At 33.6% G+C, this 17,662-nt stretch overlaps 3 protein-coding genes across 3 annotated transcripts; all 3 read right to left on the reverse strand.

Moving 5' to 3' along the window:
• Positions 1-82: 82 nt before the first annotated feature.
• On the reverse strand, positions 83-856 carry LOC143534453 (tetraspanin-15). The gene is given in 3 exon segments (XM_077028937.1): positions 83-571; positions 573-757; positions 844-856. Coding segments are annotated over 3 exon segments (687 nt in total).
• LOC143534469 (large ribosomal subunit protein eL42) lies at positions 833-2,537 on the reverse strand. Its single transcript, XM_077028947.1, has 4 exons — positions 2,439-2,537; positions 1,260-1,439; positions 1,088-1,162; positions 833-1,005 (listed from the first exon to the last, which is right to left on the reverse strand). Exons 1-4 carry the CDS (start codon positions 2,439-2,441, stop codon positions 946-948), a joined length of 318 nt encoding a protein of 105 aa, XP_076885062.1. The 5' UTR covers positions 2,442-2,537; the 3' UTR covers positions 833-945.
• Positions 2,538-13,463: 10,926 nt separating this feature from the next.
• LOC143534470 (WAT1-related protein At4g30420-like) lies at positions 13,464-15,574 on the reverse strand. Its single transcript, XM_077028948.1, has 7 exons — positions 15,396-15,574; positions 15,188-15,256; positions 14,635-14,751; positions 14,323-14,560; positions 14,049-14,207; positions 13,809-13,960; positions 13,464-13,662 (listed from the first exon to the last, which is right to left on the reverse strand). Exons 1-7 carry the CDS (start codon positions 15,572-15,574, stop codon positions 13,464-13,466), a joined length of 1,113 nt encoding a protein of 370 aa, XP_076885063.1.
• Positions 15,575-17,662: the final 2,088 nt, after the last annotated feature.

The following is a 17,662-nucleotide window of genomic DNA, read 5'->3' on the forward strand; positions in this document are numbered from 1 at the left end:
TTATTTTTTTAATAACAAAAATAGCCTTCAAATTGTGCATAAATATGTCCTAAGATGTATGATGGTCCCACACTCCCACACATCACGGTGACAAATAATGACAAAAAATCAGTAAAATCGTCAGTGTTACAAGAAAGACTCCATGCTTATGCTATTTCCGTCTTAAGGTGTTTATATAAGTATATACCCATTTATTTCTACACTTATTGCAACCGTAGCAAAGCTTGGTAACGTTGTTTTTCCACAAGTCACAGTCGGCATCATACGAGGTATCATACGAGCCATCATAAACTTCAAACTTCTTTTCCCAAAATGTTGCGTTAACGTACTCCATCTCACAAACTAATGATGGTATGCAATGTCCTGACTGAAAAACGTGTTTGAAAAGTATAAAACACTCGTAATATCTGGTCATAGATGACTCTATGACCAAATCTTGGCATGTTCTTGTACTATAAATACAAGCCTCGATTGCTTTCGAGTTATTATCATCATACACCATCATTTTGAACCAAGCAGGCGAACCAGGGATCATTCGTGTCTTTATTTTTTATGCCCCTATGAGTGACAAGTGACGACCCTATTGTGAGGATCAATATAAGTGGCACCATAACAATGACCAATCCCAACATTAAGAACCGTGATTTCAAGAAAACGACAAATTAGACGATTAATGCAACCACAACCCCAACTTGTAGCTTTGGTAGCGGTAGTACGTGTTAACAGTTATCTTGTAGCATGTATAAAAGCCACACGACTCGAAAGATGATTGAACAATGGAATTACACCAAAACAACTATCAAGCACACAAAATGACCAAATCAACAGATAAAATATCAAAACAAGTAGTTGGCATAACAAGTTTTAAAAACTTAAAACAGTAAGAAGTCTGCTACAACAAAAAATAAGACCAGTATCCGCTGCAACAAAATAACAAAAAACAGATCAAAATAGTGATGTTCCCTTGCCCTTCTTATCGCCACCGATTTCAAAATGCTTGCATCTCTGCAATAAAAAACATAATAAAACATCACTCGCCAACCAACAAAACACAATAACATAAACATTAAAGCTACTCAATACAAACCTTGATTGGGTGCTGCGAGACATGCTTGCAGCCTTGGCATTGCAACCTTAGCACAATCTTCTTGGTGGTTTTTGCCTATATTATACAATTAACACAACGTAACAAATGTTTTATACAAAAACAAAATATAGAAAAAGGCGAGATTTTTACAAGAAAGAGTTTAGATTTTTACCTTCTTGTGAAAGACGGGCTTAGTTTGACCACCATAACCGGATTGTTTCCTGTCATAACGACGCTTTCCCTGTGCAGCCAAGCTATCTTTTCCCTTCTTGTACTGTGTTACCTTATGCAAGGTATGCTTTCTGCATTCCTTGTTCTTGCAGTAGGTCTTCTTTGTCTTAGGAACGTTCACCTGTTGAAAACAATAAGGCAAACTTAAACCGGAAAGAACCGAATGTTTAAAAAAACAATGGCACATATAAAAGAAAATGAAGTTTATATAATCTGTACTAACAAAATAAATAAATAAAAATAATAATAACAATAATAAAAAATAGGGGTGCAAATGAGCCCAGCCACAAGCGAGCTACTCAAAATTGGCTCATGAAAAAACTTGATTGAGCATGAGCCCAAGCTCAAACTTGATTCGTAGCAATGTCGCGGCTCGCGAGCCTGTCATTTCTATAATTTTCTACTATATATATTTAATAACTATTATATAACATATATAATGATATAAAAAATAACTAAAAATAACTAAATAATATATATTATTTTATACGTATTAAAATTGAAAAGAGCTCGAGCTCGGGTTGTTTGCACTAATAACAATAATTAATATCTTCTAAGAACAAATAAATCATTAAATAAGAAAATCAAATTTCCCAATCAAACTGAAACAACAATAGCTAATCCAATGATTATCTTGCTTTGGAAAAGCTTAAAATAAAATCTTTTTTTGCTTCCACTCTAGAAAAAAAATTAAAACTTGAAACCGTTTATGGCACATTTTATAGAATATACATCCAACTCACAGTTAAAAAAAATGCAATTAAATGCCTCTAGCAGCCTAAAAAGCTTAAAAGCATAACAAACAAATTAGATAAACCAAGCATCTCATAAACAAACCAAAAAATAAGCATAAAAAGATATAAAACTACAACTTTATCACATAACAGATTACAAATTCATGTAACATAATCAAAAAAAAAAATTACCCAAAATCTTTTTTTGCTTAAATTTGATAAAAAGATTAAAACTTGAAACCTTTTTTGTGAAAAATGTTATGAGACTAAAAACCCAATAATAATAATAATAATAATAATAATGTATATTAGACACCAAGAGCACCTTCAAATCACAGTTGATAATTATAATCAATAAATGAAAGATGAGAAGTTGGATTGGTTACCATGGCTTCAAGCTCCTGAAGGTGGACCAAGAGAGATAAGATGTGCAGCCGCACCACTGCTAGGGTTTGTGCTTGTTTTAAGCTTCTGGCTGTGGTTAGGGTTTTGTATAAAGACTGGCCCATATATCATGTATCCGGCCCATTTGCTTGTCCACAGGTTTTGGGGGCCCAAACATAAATTATACTAGGTGCATGAAATTAGGGCTGATCACGAGCCGAGCTGAACCGAGTGAAGGCTTACTCGTTGCTTGGTTCGTTTACAACCGAACCGAACCGAACGACTGAATTTGAACCGAGCGAGAATCGAAACAAGCAAAAACTGAATCGAGCATTATTTATTACTTTTTCACTTTAAAAATTTTTCAATAAGAAACAAGTTTGAAGGTTGTAAATAAATAATATATTTTATAAATAAATTAGTAGTTTTTAGTCAAACGTGTAATAGATTGTAAATTTTTATTAAACAGAAGTTTGAAGTGAGATATAATGATCATGTAAACAAGCTTCTAGTGTTCTAAAATCTTGAAGAGAACAAATGAAACTATAAAATTGACGGAAAATAAAATTTTAAAAGCGTTAAAAAAATTTTAAGCTTATATTTATGTGTGTTGTCTATATATTTATATATTTTTTCATATGTAATTATATATAAAATAAATTGAAAATATTCGAGCCAAACCGAGCCGAGCAGACCTTTGCTCGCTGCTTAGCTCGTTTACCACTGAACCAAATAGAGCGGCTCATTTACAGCCAAGCGAAAAAACGAACAAGCATTTTCCAAGCAATTTCTGAGCGAGCGACGAGCGGTTTGGACGGCTTTACACAAAATCAAGTAGGGACTAGTTCTTCAGGTTTTTTTAAGAAACAAAATAAGGTAGGAATTAGTTTTGGTATGGTTAGGGTTTTAACTGGTTTGACTGAGTTTTATCGGTTTTTGGAGCCGGGTTGGGCCCGGTGGTAGAGGTGGAACCGGTTTCGGCGTTTCATGTTTGGCAAGGCTGGCTATGAGGCAGGGGCAGGTGATTGATCGACCTCGACCCGACACCCTGATAGGCCCAAATTTTATTTTATTTTTAAATTATGTATATATTTTTGGAAAAAAAAAAGATGTATTCTTAATGTTTACACACAGTTACTCAACTAACTTTAGTTCCAATTTTTTTTCTTTTACATTCGGCCTAAAAAATTTTCATGATTCTCGAAGACAGCCCTGAGTTTGGTTCCCGGTCCGTGTTTGATTTCCCTAAAAAATAGAAACTCGATTTGTACCCGCGGATCATGCAGTCAGATCCGGAACCGGGTTTTATGGCCAAGTATACTTGTTATTGTAGCAACAAGAAAAAGGAGTATAATGAATGATGGGCTTAGCTGCTTAGGGCCTTAGGCTAACAAACACATAGGGAAACATAGATTGATAGACAGACGTGGGCCTGGGCTGATTTGGAGTTCAATTTTTAAATATAAAATCATGAGTAGTTTTGGGTTAGAGTTAGTCGAACGAATTGGACATGCTCTTGTTCGTTCATTTCATTGTAATCAAACATGAACACGAATACGGACGATTAATCAACCAATTTTTTTAAGGCCGCTAGTAACATATTCTGACTTGTATCCCGTACAAGATTAAGCCCGCTAGTATTTGTAGTAAGGAAAGAGAGAGCATTACTCTTTGCATGAAAGATTCTTGCATGGTTAACTTAATACTCCGTATATGCTTTTTAGTTTTGATTTCTTTAAAAAGTTTTAACCAATTTATCCGTTACTCTTAAAGTTCAATTTAAAATTAACCACGTTTATTTTCATTTATCGTTGACCTAAACTAAACTACGTGTATGAAAACTAAGTTTGAACATCTATATCTATATCTATACTATATAATAAATGAAAGTTTTTTCTTGCCACGTGTCACTCTATGGTACATTCTTATTCTTTCTTCCTGTCTCTCTCTCCTATTAATTATACATTAAATATTCATATTTTTTAATTTATTTTGATTTCTATAAATGCTTTTACAAAACGTATTTTATTTAAACAAAAGTTAGATTTGTTTATTAAACTTTTTTTTTATTTGAAATGTTTATCATTAAAATTAAAACGATTACAATAAAATGTTTATTAAACTTTTTATAAATTTGGCATTTTTCATGATTTAACTTCTCTAATACGAATTATATCGTTTTTATATATATAGAAACATTTACAGATATACGAATCATTTTTGTCCTTAAAACTTACTCGGGTTCATTGTTAAAAACACGTAGATTTTTAACTGAACCGGCCGGCCTTCTTTTTCTCCGTCCATATATTGTTAATCAAAACTATATCAATTCTTTTTTACTGCACATTCTTCGACTAATCGAAAGATATCTTCCACTAATGATAGGTTCGTTTTATTCCGATTGTACCGGTTATATTCTCATAATACTATTCTACTTTAGTTGTTATCATATTTTTAGTGTATGATCTAATGTTGTATCGGAAAAAATATTTAGATATTAATGATTTATTTTTTAGTTTGTGAAATTATACTTGCAATTTAACTTTTTTACTTATTTAATTCAATATTCAACTTTGTTTATCATTCTTTTAAGTTGTTCAAACCCGTGTAGGACACAGGTACCTGACCTAGTATTAATATAGATAAAAGGGTTGTTTTTTTTTTGTTTTTTTTTGGCTTAGGCAAAAAGGTCATATTAGTATATTATAATGAAGAGGATATGTGTGCACGAGTATATGTTTGTTTCTTTATCATACCACGTTAATCACTATTTCTTGAATCTTGTTAAATGGTCCAATTTTATGTATCACAAACAAAGCAAGTCAAATTTAATCGATGTTGACCACTTGAGATTGGTCAAAAAGGTTGGAACCATGCTTTCCCTTTTGAATTTGGTGACAGCCCATATTTAGAGTAAATTGAGTTTTCGTCAAAATGGTTTGGTAAAAATTGCTATTTGATTCAATAATTTAAAATTTATGATTTCAGTCCATGATTTTTCATTTTATTTTTTAACTCTATGCTTCTAACCATACCATCATTGACCTTGAACACCACCACAACTCTTAGTCGCCTACTCCACCAATCCCATCATTGGTCGGCTGATAGCTACTTGATGTATCGGAGCACAGATTAGGGTTCTTAGATTATCACCGAAGGGATGGGATCAAGAGAGAGGGGAAAAGATTTATCAAGATAGATAGATCAAAGGAGATCTCCACCCTCTGATGCCATCTTTGTTTTTAGCAAATCCGTCAGGGAAACCTACAAATTTGTTATCTAGTTCAAGAAATTTGACTATCTCGGTGGTTCTTGGTATAGATTTGACGACTTCATCTGCATTCCTGTGTTGTTAATAGGAACCAATCAGGAGACGACACATGTATGTGTGAGGCTATGATGTAAATCATCATGAGAATCTTGCTTTAAAATTATATTATAGGCTACTAATTTCATTTATAAGTTAGAACAAGATAGCGAACATGTCATAAAACTACTATGTAAACCATGCGAATCTTGCTTTAGAATATATTATTGATTATTTTCATTTATAAATTATAATAAGATAGCGAAAATGCCATAAAACTACGATATAAACCATGCAAATCTTGCTTTTAAATAATTATTGGTTATTTTCATATATAAGTTACAATAATAAGATAGAGAAAATGGCATAAAACTACGACGCAAGTCATGTTAGTCTTGTTTTAAAGGTTATGTAGTTTGTGGTCAGAACCAAGTTGAATCCCTCAAACTTAAAATGATATATATAAGTTATAATGATAAGTTATATGTTCAGTTGTTGAAAACACAAACAATCATCATTTTATTTCATAAATTGAAAAATTACAAGTATGTTTGAAATTCAATTAACCAAATATACGAACCCTAAATCGTTTCTAGTTAAACAACCATAAGCTACAAAAATGATTAAAAGAATACAACCAAACTAAAATTGGTTTTATTAATGGTACATGCATAAAATCTACTACTGATCAAGTTCTCATGAATCAATTGGATAGATGCAACTATGTTGTTCTATCCTGGATTCTGAACTCAATTAGTGAGGATTTATTTTCTAGCCAAGTTTTCGCTACTATTGTTGCTGATGTGTGGAATGAGTTAAAAGAAACTTATAGTAAAATTAATGTTATATACAACTTACATAAATAGATTAACTCTATTAGTCAGGATGGCTCTTCCATCTCTGACTATTATCATAAAGTCAACTCTATGTGGAGGCAATATGATACTCTCACTAAGTTACCTCAGTGTACTTGTGATGCTTCTAAAGAGTTAAATGAGTTTAATAATAGAATCAAACTAATGCAATTTTTAATGGGGTTGGATGATGTTTATCAACCCCTAAGAACCAGTTTGTTGTCTAAAGATCCTTTGCCCACTGTGAAAAGTGCTTTTGCTACTATTTCTAGTGAGGAATCACATAGAGGTGTCCTAACTAGTTCAAAACTACAACCTGCTGCATTTAACTCCAAATTTAGTGACAATAGAAAGAAACCTTTGAAGTCTTTTCCTAAATGTACTCATTGCAATCTAACTGGTCACACCGTTGACAAGTGCTATGAGATTGTAGGGTACCCCCCAAATTATAAAAAGAAACCAAATATGGTTAGGAGTCAGGTGAATTCTAATGCTGCTATAGAGAAAACTAATGTGATTGAGACTTCTACCTCTGGCTCCCAGCCATTCACTCCTGAGCAAATTTCAAGAATTATGGCTTTAATTTCTGATAAAACCACAGTTGGTGCCTCTACTCAAATGTCAGGTAGTTGCACTACTCCCTTTAGTTCACATTCTGTGTTTTCTAATAATGTAAACTTAGGTTGTTTAGGATCTAATTCTTGGATTATAGATTCAGGAGCTAACCAACATATGGTTACCTCTGAATCATGTATGGTAAACTGTGTTGATGTTTCTGACCTTGGTCTAAATGTTGGACATCCTAATGGTACCAAGGCTAAGATAACTAAGATTGGAAATTTAAGGATCAACAAGGATGTCGTGTTACATGATGTTCTTGTCATACCTGATTACACTATAAATGTAATTTCTATTAATAAAATGGCCAAAGAAAATAAGCTCTACTGCTTATTTACAGAGTCTCATTGTTATATTCAGGACTTGTTTCAGAAGAAACTAGTGATGACTGGTAGGGAAACTGGTGGCCTCTACATGTTAGATTCTGTTAGTGGAGGTAACTCTCTTTGTGTTTCAAATAATTCTTTTTCTCATTAAACTTTTGTGGAGTTGTGGCATGGGAGGTTTGGACATCCCTCTGATCAAGTGTTGAATGTTCTTAAATCTGATCTTAGTTTAAAGTTTAACTCTATTTCCCAGCCCTGTGAAGTTTGTCATATGTCAAAACAAACTAGATTGTCCTTTTCTTCTAGTGATCATAAGTCTTATGAATTAGGAGATCTAATTCATATGGACTTATGGGGTCTTTTTAAGGTAACAAGTAGGGAAGGACATAAATATTTTAACCCTTGTTGATAACTATTCTAGGGCTGTCTGGATTTATCTGTTAAAATCTAAAGATCAAACTTTTTCGTGTATTGAATCTTTTTTTAAACTGATTAACACACAATTTAACAAAAATATTAAAGTGTGTAGATCTGACAATGATACTGAATTTGTAAATCAAACAGTTCAACAATTTTTCTTGAGGAATGGTGTTCAACATCAAACTTCTTGTGCATACACACCTCAATAGAATGGGATCGTTGAGAGAAAACATAGGCATTTACTTAACATAGCTAGGTCACTTATGTTTCAGGGTCATATCCCTATTTCTATGTGGAGTGATTGTGTTATAACTGCTTCTTACTTGATAAATCGTACTCCCTCTTCAGTGTTGTCTGGTAAGACTCCTTATGAGTTAATTTTTGGTACAAAACCTTCTATTAAGCATCTAAGAATATTTGGGTGCCTTGGTTTTTGTACTAAACTAAATCCTTTTAATAAGTTTGATACTAGGGCTGTTAAGTGTGTTTTTGTTGGATATTCTAATGAAAAGAAGGGATATAAAATATGAGATTTAAAAAATAAAACTATAATATTCTCAAGAGATGTAAAGTTTTATGAGGATGTTTTTCCTTTCAAAATACAACATTCTAATAATCCTGGTAGTTTAACTGATTATCAAGATCCGTGTGATTTAGTTGATTTTTTCTTAACCTTCGATACCGAGATACTCATTCCCAATGATGATAAGAAGATTTTTTATTCTGATAAGTCAACCAGTGGTGCTAAGTCGCCAACTAGTATGAGTAGGGTGAATGATCAGGGAAGTGGTGACTCGATACATGAACCAAATGGTTTAAGTGATCAAGATGCTAACCCTGAACAAATCACAAACAATATTGTTGATGAGGCTGTGTGCCTAGATGACTCTCATGAGAATTCAAATAATTTTGAGGGAAATGAAAATGAGTCAAATCAGGTTAGAAGCTCTACTAGAAAAACTTCACTTCCTAGAAAGTTTAGCGATTTTATTATTGAAGGGAAAATCAAGTATGGACTTGAAGAAGTTGTCAATTGTGTTAATTTGTCCTCTCAATATGTGTCCTTTGCTGCTGCTCTTAATAATAATATTGAACCTAAGACTTATGACCAAGTTGCATCTAATCCTAAATGGGTTTATGCCATGAATGAGCAAATGGAAGCCCTGATGCGTAATGGCACATGGGTTCTTACTGATTTACCTCCTGGTAGAAAACTTGTCGGATGCAAATGGATTTATAAAATTAAATACAAGTCTGATGGTAGAATAGAGAGATTTAAGGCTAGGCTAGTGGCTAAGGGTTTTAGCCAAAAGGAGGGGCTTGATTTTGATGAAACATTTTCCCCTGTTGTTAAGATGGTTACTGTAAGAACTGTTCTTGCAATAGCTGTTTACAACCAATGGGAAATGTTTCAACTGGATGTTAACAATGCTTTTCTCTATGGTTATTTAGCAGAGGAAGTATACATGACACCTCCACAAGGTTATCATGATCCTTCTGATAAACGTGTATGTAAGCTTGTTAAGTCCTTGTATGGGCTTAAGCAAGCACCGCATATGTGGAATGAAAAATTAACCAACACTCTTATTAGTGCTGGTTTTAATCAAAGTAAAAGTGATTATTCGCCTTTTACCAAGTCTTGTAATGATACTATATGCATTCTTTTAGTGTATGTTGATGACATGGTATTAAATGGCAGTTGTGTAGATGAACTTACTAGAGTTAAGTCTTGGCTAAGTTCTATGTTTAAAATAAAAGATCTGGGCAAGCTTACTTATTTTTTGGGGATAGAAGTTTTTTACAAGTCTAATGGCTTAGTTATGTCTCAAAGAAAGTATTTTCTTGATCTTCTTGATGAGTTTGGGCTTATGGGATCAAAACCAGTTGGTAATTCTATTGAACAAAATTTTGTTGTCACTGATAGGGTTAATTCTTCTAATTCGGATGAATTAGAGGATATAACATCATATCAAAAATTAATTGGCAAACTTATATACCTAACACTTACTAGACCTGATATCTCTTATACAGTAGGATGTCTTAGTCAATTTATGCATTCACCTTTAATTTCACATTTGAAGGTTGCATTAACATTACTTAGATATCTTAAGAAATGTCTTGCCAAAGGAAATTTCTTGAGTGCTACTGGTAGTCTTGACTTAAAGGCATTTTCTGATGCAGATTGGGGTAAGTGTTTAGCAACTAGGCGGTGTGTTTCAGGATTTTGTGTGTTCCTTGGTAATTCACTAATATCATGGAAAAGCAAAAAACAGCCAACAATCTCAAGATCATCTGCAGAAGCAGAGTATAGGTCTCTTGCTGTTACATGTTGTGAAATTGTATGGTTAATAAAATTGTTAAAAGATTTGCAAGTTACAGTAAAATTACCAGTGGAGTTAGGCTGTGATAGTACTGATGCAATTCTTATTTCTTCTAATCCTGTGTTTCATGATCGGACAACATTTTGAGATTGATTTGCATTGTGTACGTGATAAAGTTTTAGATAGTGTGATAAAAGTTGTGAAGGTTGATTCTCTTGATCAACCAGCTGATATTTTTACCAAGGGTATTGGTGTTACACAACATGAATATTTGTGTGATCAGCTTGGGTTGGTAGATGCTTGTGCAAGTTGAACCGATAGGGGGTGTTGAAAGGTTAATAATTCAAGTCCGGTTCATCCTTTGCGATACAAGTTAGGTTGTATGTTTTATCTTTTATGAATTAGTCATTTTTACTATTAATTCTAGTTTTATTTTTTTTTGTTGTAAAATGCACATTCTTCTAATCGGAGGGAGCAAAGTGTTAATAAAGTTCTGGGAAGGGCTTTGCTGCAAATATAGGAGGGACTAGGAGAGGCATTTTACCAAAGATAAAGAGCTAGAAGATTAAAGTGGTTGCTGACAGACTGTTGAGAGCAAAGGGATTGGAGAGTATATACAAGTTTCATCTTCTTCATTCTCTCAAGTTTTAATTCTCTGAGCTTTAAACCTGCAACATATTGTTGCTGGTATTGTATTCAAGATAGTTTGGTTGTATTCTTTTATTCACTTTTGTAGCTTTTGGTTGTTTAACTAGAAACAATTTAGGGTTCGTATATTTGGTTAATTGAATTTCAAACATACTTGTAATTTTTCAGTTTGTGAAATAAAATGATGATTGTTTGTGTTTTCAACATCTATTCTTTCTTTTCGATCACAAATCACCTACAACTCTAAATCTCATGAATTTTATATTGGAATTGCTACCAGAGGCTACCGGTAACGTGGGTTTGACATATCCGTAACTTTGGCGACTTTTTAGCAACAAAAACTAGATTTTGTCGCTAATTTTGCGACTATTGTGCTCTCTGTTGCAAATATATCATTTTGCAACCAGTTTTCTTGGTCGCAAATTTCAATCGCAAACACCCAGTTTTATAAAACTATCAATGAAATCAAATAGCTGATTCATTTTTTTTGAAGTAGCTATGGAAACTGCTTCGATTTGGACTGAACATCATCACAACCCTCCTCCCCGTCATACACATTCGGTCTCCTGGCTCGCCGCCCTGATTTTTGGCCGGTAGGTTTTTAATTTCAAGAGCACTTGAGGTGGGGAGAGGAACACAAAATGATCTCTATAGGAAAGAGTTTTTGATTTAGGGAAAAAACCACACTGCCCATTATAAGTTTGAGGGACTCAATGTGGTTCCGTCCACAAACTACAGGGAACGTAATCAATAATTCTCCCTTGTTTATTTAATAAAATCAGCTAATAATTTAAACTTCTAATACACCACTTGCACTTCACGTTTTTTATCATTGTTTGTTAATACATCACTGACTTTTTTTTGTTTGAAATGTTTTACACAAAATCATTTTTAATGAGTGTATGGTTGACACATGATCATTTTTAAATCACTAATATGCCTTTAGTGACAAATATATATTTAGTTACAAATCACGTTCTAACAATCATAATCTTTAAGAAAACTATGTCACAAAAGGTAAAAATACATTCACACCATGTAACTATAATTCCTTACTGTCGATCTTTACTCACACTTCACTTTACTTCACATATATAGATAATTTCAGTGACTATGTTCTATTTATTTATACTTTTTTTGGTTAAACAACTAAACTACTTCTAAATTCATTTAATTCTCGAATATCAAAGAAAATGAACATCAACACACTCGAATATCATTGGACAATTTAACTTTAGTGACTACTTAATCTGCCTTTTTACATATTAATCATGCAATCTTCGGTTTTGTGCCATTAAATTAAAAGGTATCATTTGTAAGGGCATCTGCAATGAGATTCGGTGGTCTCACCAGATTCATTAGTAGTGAGGATGGGATTACAACTTTAGTTAATTAATTGTTTTTGCATATTATTACTTATAAATGTATAATATAAATTAAAAAGATAAGAATACTAACTTAGCAGTGAATGCGACAGCTTCATTTCACCACAGCTTAAACTAATAAAAATACATTGCCTATATAGCAGTGTCTTTGAGACCTCCATTTGCGGATGCCCTTATGCCCTACAAACTTTGTTCTCAGGTTTGAATCTCACCCGTTCGTTCGTGTTTGTTTTAAGGCTTCTACTGTAGTTAGGGTGGGTTTCTTTCTATCTTATTCGGCCCATTTTCAAACCCAGCCTGGCCCGTGTGTGATTATAGGCGGATTTACAGTGTAAATAGGGCGGGCTTAGGCCCACCGTCCATTCCCCCCTTAGCCTATAATCCCTTGTAATCTTGAAGCTATTAGGCTTAAAAATAACGAGCAGGCCCACCATCCAAATAATAAGTAGGCCTGCCGTCCGTTAATGTCCTTAATTCCTTATAAACTTTCAAACTTTCAGCTCCTGGGCTTAAATTAGATTAATGAGCTGGGCCATTAATCTATAAACTTGTAAATTTATTATAAGTGGGAGACTTCGTTTTTAGAATTATGTATGTAGTGAGCGCATTGATGAAAAAGTGGCTTTTGTATTGCACTTGAAAATAACGATACAATTAAGTGTATGGTGTGGTTCTTGCAGTTCTCGACATATGAAGTAGCTTTCCAACAAAGATACAAGTGTTGCACTTAAAAATAAAGATACAAGTGTTGGTTATGAAGTAGCTTTCCAACAAAGGTGAGATTTACAAAAATAAATTGTATATTATCTTCACAACTTTCGACAAAGACGAGATTTACAAAAAGGAAAAAAAACATGATGAAATTCTAGTTTCTAAAACACGATGATCTAAAGAAACGTACAAGAGATTGGCATACACAATACTCGATGTGGCGAATAATGAACACCACTAACAATCGACTGAGATCAACTTGACGTAATCACAAATGAGAGAGAAATGGAAATGACGATGTGAATTCTTTCTAAAAAAGTGTTTTTACATCACACGAATTTACACTTCCGCCAAACGACTCTAGCTGCAACCATCAAGCAATAACATTATTAACAGACTTAAATTAACCTATACATATTTTCAACATGTATGCAATATTAGAATTTGTTTGCTTGTTTGGGCAAAAGAGGTTCCTTCATGTTAGCTTCATCAACCAAAACATGAACTACATTAAATTGATCTTTATGCGATACCATTATCATCTTTTCTTCTTGTTCTTTAAGCTCTTCAAGATTTTTGGCCTTACCCCACAACACTACATACAATCCAATAACGATTCCAACTGCACCTACCACGCTGAATTTTGAATGAAATTCACATTAATATACAGAAAAAAGGAAAAAAAACCTATTATTTCCTTGTTGCAACAAAGCATGTGACACTAGAGCACATAAATTAGTTTTGGATATTTATTAATTTTGTTGTAAATCATGTTTACTTACCTTCCTATATATATCTGTTCTTGGAGAAATATAGAAGCGAAAATAGTCACGACGACTGTGTTTAAAGGATTGAACATCGCTGAAAACACAGGACCTCTTTTCTGGACAATCCACGATTGTGCAAATATGGAAATTCCCGAACCAGCAGTAGCCTGATCATGAGAAAGCATCCAAGTAAGGTGTCGTTAATAAAACTTCAAGCATGAACATTAATATTTAGTTAACAAATGATTTAGTTACAGCATATAGCAAAGATCCAATTTGAAAATTTGAGGTAACTTTCCAAGCTTCCAAGTATGGGTTCGTAAACAATATAATCGTACCAGATTGCATTGTCGTCATAAAACACATCCAAGCGGATAATGATAAGTGGTCAGGATAGCTTTTAGTGACCTGTACCTGTTACATTTAACAAACTTCAGTACTTAAATAGCATGCATAATACAAATATGATGATTCATTCATGATGGAGCACAAATTAATGTACGCTCGTTGTATAAAGAGCGTTATATACCTGAATAATTAGCCAAAATGACCAGCAACAACTGCTGCCAAAGATACATAAACAGCCCAGAAGCCAAAGGTTATCATTTTCAGTAGAATTTAACAATAGAGAATTTGAAAAAGGCAAGTGTGCATTTAGAAGTTTAGGGCCTTTGATGAGTGCCATTGCAGCCGCACTTGTGACACACACAAACGTCCCCAATATCTTCGCTATGGTTCTTATGCTTCGTATATTAAATGGTTCGTATCTACAAATTATGTCCGTTAAAATCATATAAGATTGTGATGCTTGTATGCATAATTCTAGAGAAAATTGAAGTACCCAACAATGGAGGCTGCAACAAAGGTGATGGCAGGGACGAGATTGAAAATGGCACTTCCAGCTGATGATGAGGCCAAATATAAGCCTTCTAAGAATATCATTTGGCTGATTGTTATTCTGCAAAAGAAAATAATACAGGAAGAAATGAACTTTTATTAAAGTAAAGTGATTTCTTGTAGTTTTACTTCATAACTTGTCACAAGTGGCTAGTTGAAGTGAATATATATATAGGAGATTTGTTTTTATTTATAGATGGTCTAGTGAACTTATAAGTTTTTTATAGGAGTTTCTTGAAACATGTTTAGTTTCTGGCCAGATCGCTGCAAACGCTATAAACATGTTTCAGAAACGTCCTATAAAGACATCAATTTCGTAGATCACCTAAAATAAAAATTATCTATATGTAGTATTTTCTTAGAGAAGACATAAAGATGCGGATTATATGCACGCTTGTTTTATACTTCCCTACGGCCAACTTACAACATATTCACTTCATTAGATCATGTCACAAGTAAAATATTAGAGTCTAAAAGAATGAGAAATCACGGCCTACCCAATCAAACCAGCCAGAAAGATCAACCAAAAGCTTTTCCATCCAATACAACATCTCGTCGTTTTACTCCTACCATGCAGACACAAATATAAAAATTCAGCAAAGGTGTAAAATTTAACTCTAAGATGGACGGTTTATCATACGCATACAAGTATACAACTTTAAAACGAGTTTATGAACAACACATCAGGATGATATTAAAACTTACCTTGAAAAGTAAGCGATTGGAGTAATGATCAAAGTGGCAATGGCTTGTCTATAGAAAACAAAAACTCTAGGGCTCATGCCTTTCAAAAGAGAAGCTCTAGTTGTAATGGAGACTGCTCCATATGTAAATTGCATAACAATCATAACAATTACTGGCTTGTAAGACTCTATATGCCCCATTATTTTTTTACCTTAGAGCTTATTGTGTTTGTAATGTGATTGTATTACTCCACAAAGTTGAAACTTTACTACTACTCTCAAAGTACCTTTATATAGTCACAAGTTACGAGTTAGGTATTTTAATCTCGGGTACCTAGTCTTTGAAAGTTTTCAAACTTTGGTCCTTATCTTTCATATGTGTCAACTTTCCCTAGTTATTATAACATTGATATCGTTTTCTTTTAGCGACAACTTTAATCTATAAAATGAACGAACTTAAAAAAGACCGTTAGTTCCAAAATATGCCATTCTGTATCACCGGCGATATATCATATGTGTGGGGTAGAGTTTCGTGTGTTAATTAGCTTGTTTTCATCCGTGCCTTTCCATATCAGTATGAAGAATAAATTAACTTTGATTAAACTTGAAATGGACCATGTTTATATATATGTAAATAGATGAGATTAAAAGGGTGGTAATTGATAATTATAACTTAACTACATGACAACCTGATACATTAAATTATTCATTGGTACATCAGATCAACATCATACATGATACATTCCAATGGGAACCAGAATATTGTCTTCCCACCAAAACAAAAATTTGTGTTCCTATGCGTCGTTGGTTTTAGCATGATAATTAGGTGTCTCATGTCTCTGTCTCCGTGATAAGCCAAATTAACATGGTTCAATAATAGACCAATATTATTTTATTTTTAGGTGATATAAAACAATGTACTGTATGATTATATCAGTCCATAACTTGGTAATACTACCAAACTATCCTATGTACATTGAGTATTATGATGATATACAAAACCAAAATTTGAACATATTTTATCACAACTCACAAGCAATCACTTACTAATAATTGGGATGTGATGTAAACCAAATAGTATTACTTTGAAGTTGTTTTATAGTGTTTCACAAATGTGATTTAACACAATTCCAATATTATTTGCTAATAATTGTTAGATAGATCCATTTAGATCATTTGAGGACTCACTTGGTTTTTTAATCAAGAAGGGGCGTAGCGCAGTTTGTTATCTGTTCGTTCTATTGATGTAAAAGCAAATAGTACTAATATACGTCATTTAAGAAAGATGATGAAGTGATTTGATTGAAAAGAATAAAAAAAACTCCATTTAACAATATCTTTTATTTTTTTAAATCATATGCATTATAAATAAGTTATACCTACACAAGAATGTGTACATATCATTAAAACAAGTGTAACGAAACGTTTACATATATCTGTAAATAGTACTGTAATTTGCGTAAGTGTAACGAATGTTTACATACTCGTTAAACCTATATATGTTTGAAGTCGATCCACATATATTATTTTTCCAGATGTATCTTACTTATATATACATGAATTCTACTTTTTAATAATTTTGGTAAAAATAGAGTTCTTTTCACAGGGCCACTTAAGTCAAATATTGGATAGGCCATTTATTTTGAACAAACCCAAAAAGACATTTTTTTTAAATCTCGAGTTTTTACTAAGAATGTTTTATTTTTCTTGGTGACGGGCTGAAGGCTGAAGCCCACCGACCCAGTTTATTACCAAGTTTGTTAAGCCTGTTACTTAGGGCCTTTTTGTTTTTCTTTAGAAGTAGTAAAATAATTAAATTATTGAAGAGGTAGGTCTCAGCAGAACCCAGTTGGACCCGCAAGACTCACCTTGAAAAGGGACGTCTGCGCAGTTGAACCCGCATGACTCCTTAACGGACGTCTGCGCGGTTGAACCCGCAAGACTTAACTAAAGGGACGTCTGCACAGAAACCAACTGGATCAGCAGGACCTACCACGCTCAGAGACGTGACGTCCTTACGCGCAGTACACAAGCTGTTCCCGCAGGAAACGCCTCCCAATGGTTTCCAAGTACTCCGCCTGTTCCCGCAGTTACGGATACCAGCCATCAGGGAAGGCTACCCGCGCAGCATGGCTACACGCACAAGGCTTAACTCTCAATAATTCAGTAGTCACCTGAAGGAATGAGCAAGCCGGGATCAGTCCCGCACAAGGGCGGGAGGGGGAATACTCCCGCCCAAATGAGCCAGTCCGTACGATACTGAAAGATCTTTTGTACTGTACCTGACGA

This window comes from Bidens hawaiensis, unplaced genomic scaffold (genome assembly GCF_021521415.1).
Source record: "Bidens hawaiensis isolate Kalapana, Puna unplaced genomic scaffold, B.hawaiensis_p1.1 tig00010168_1, whole genome shotgun sequence".
Classification (NCBI taxonomy): Eukaryota; Viridiplantae; Streptophyta; class Magnoliopsida; order Asterales; family Asteraceae; genus Bidens; species Bidens hawaiensis.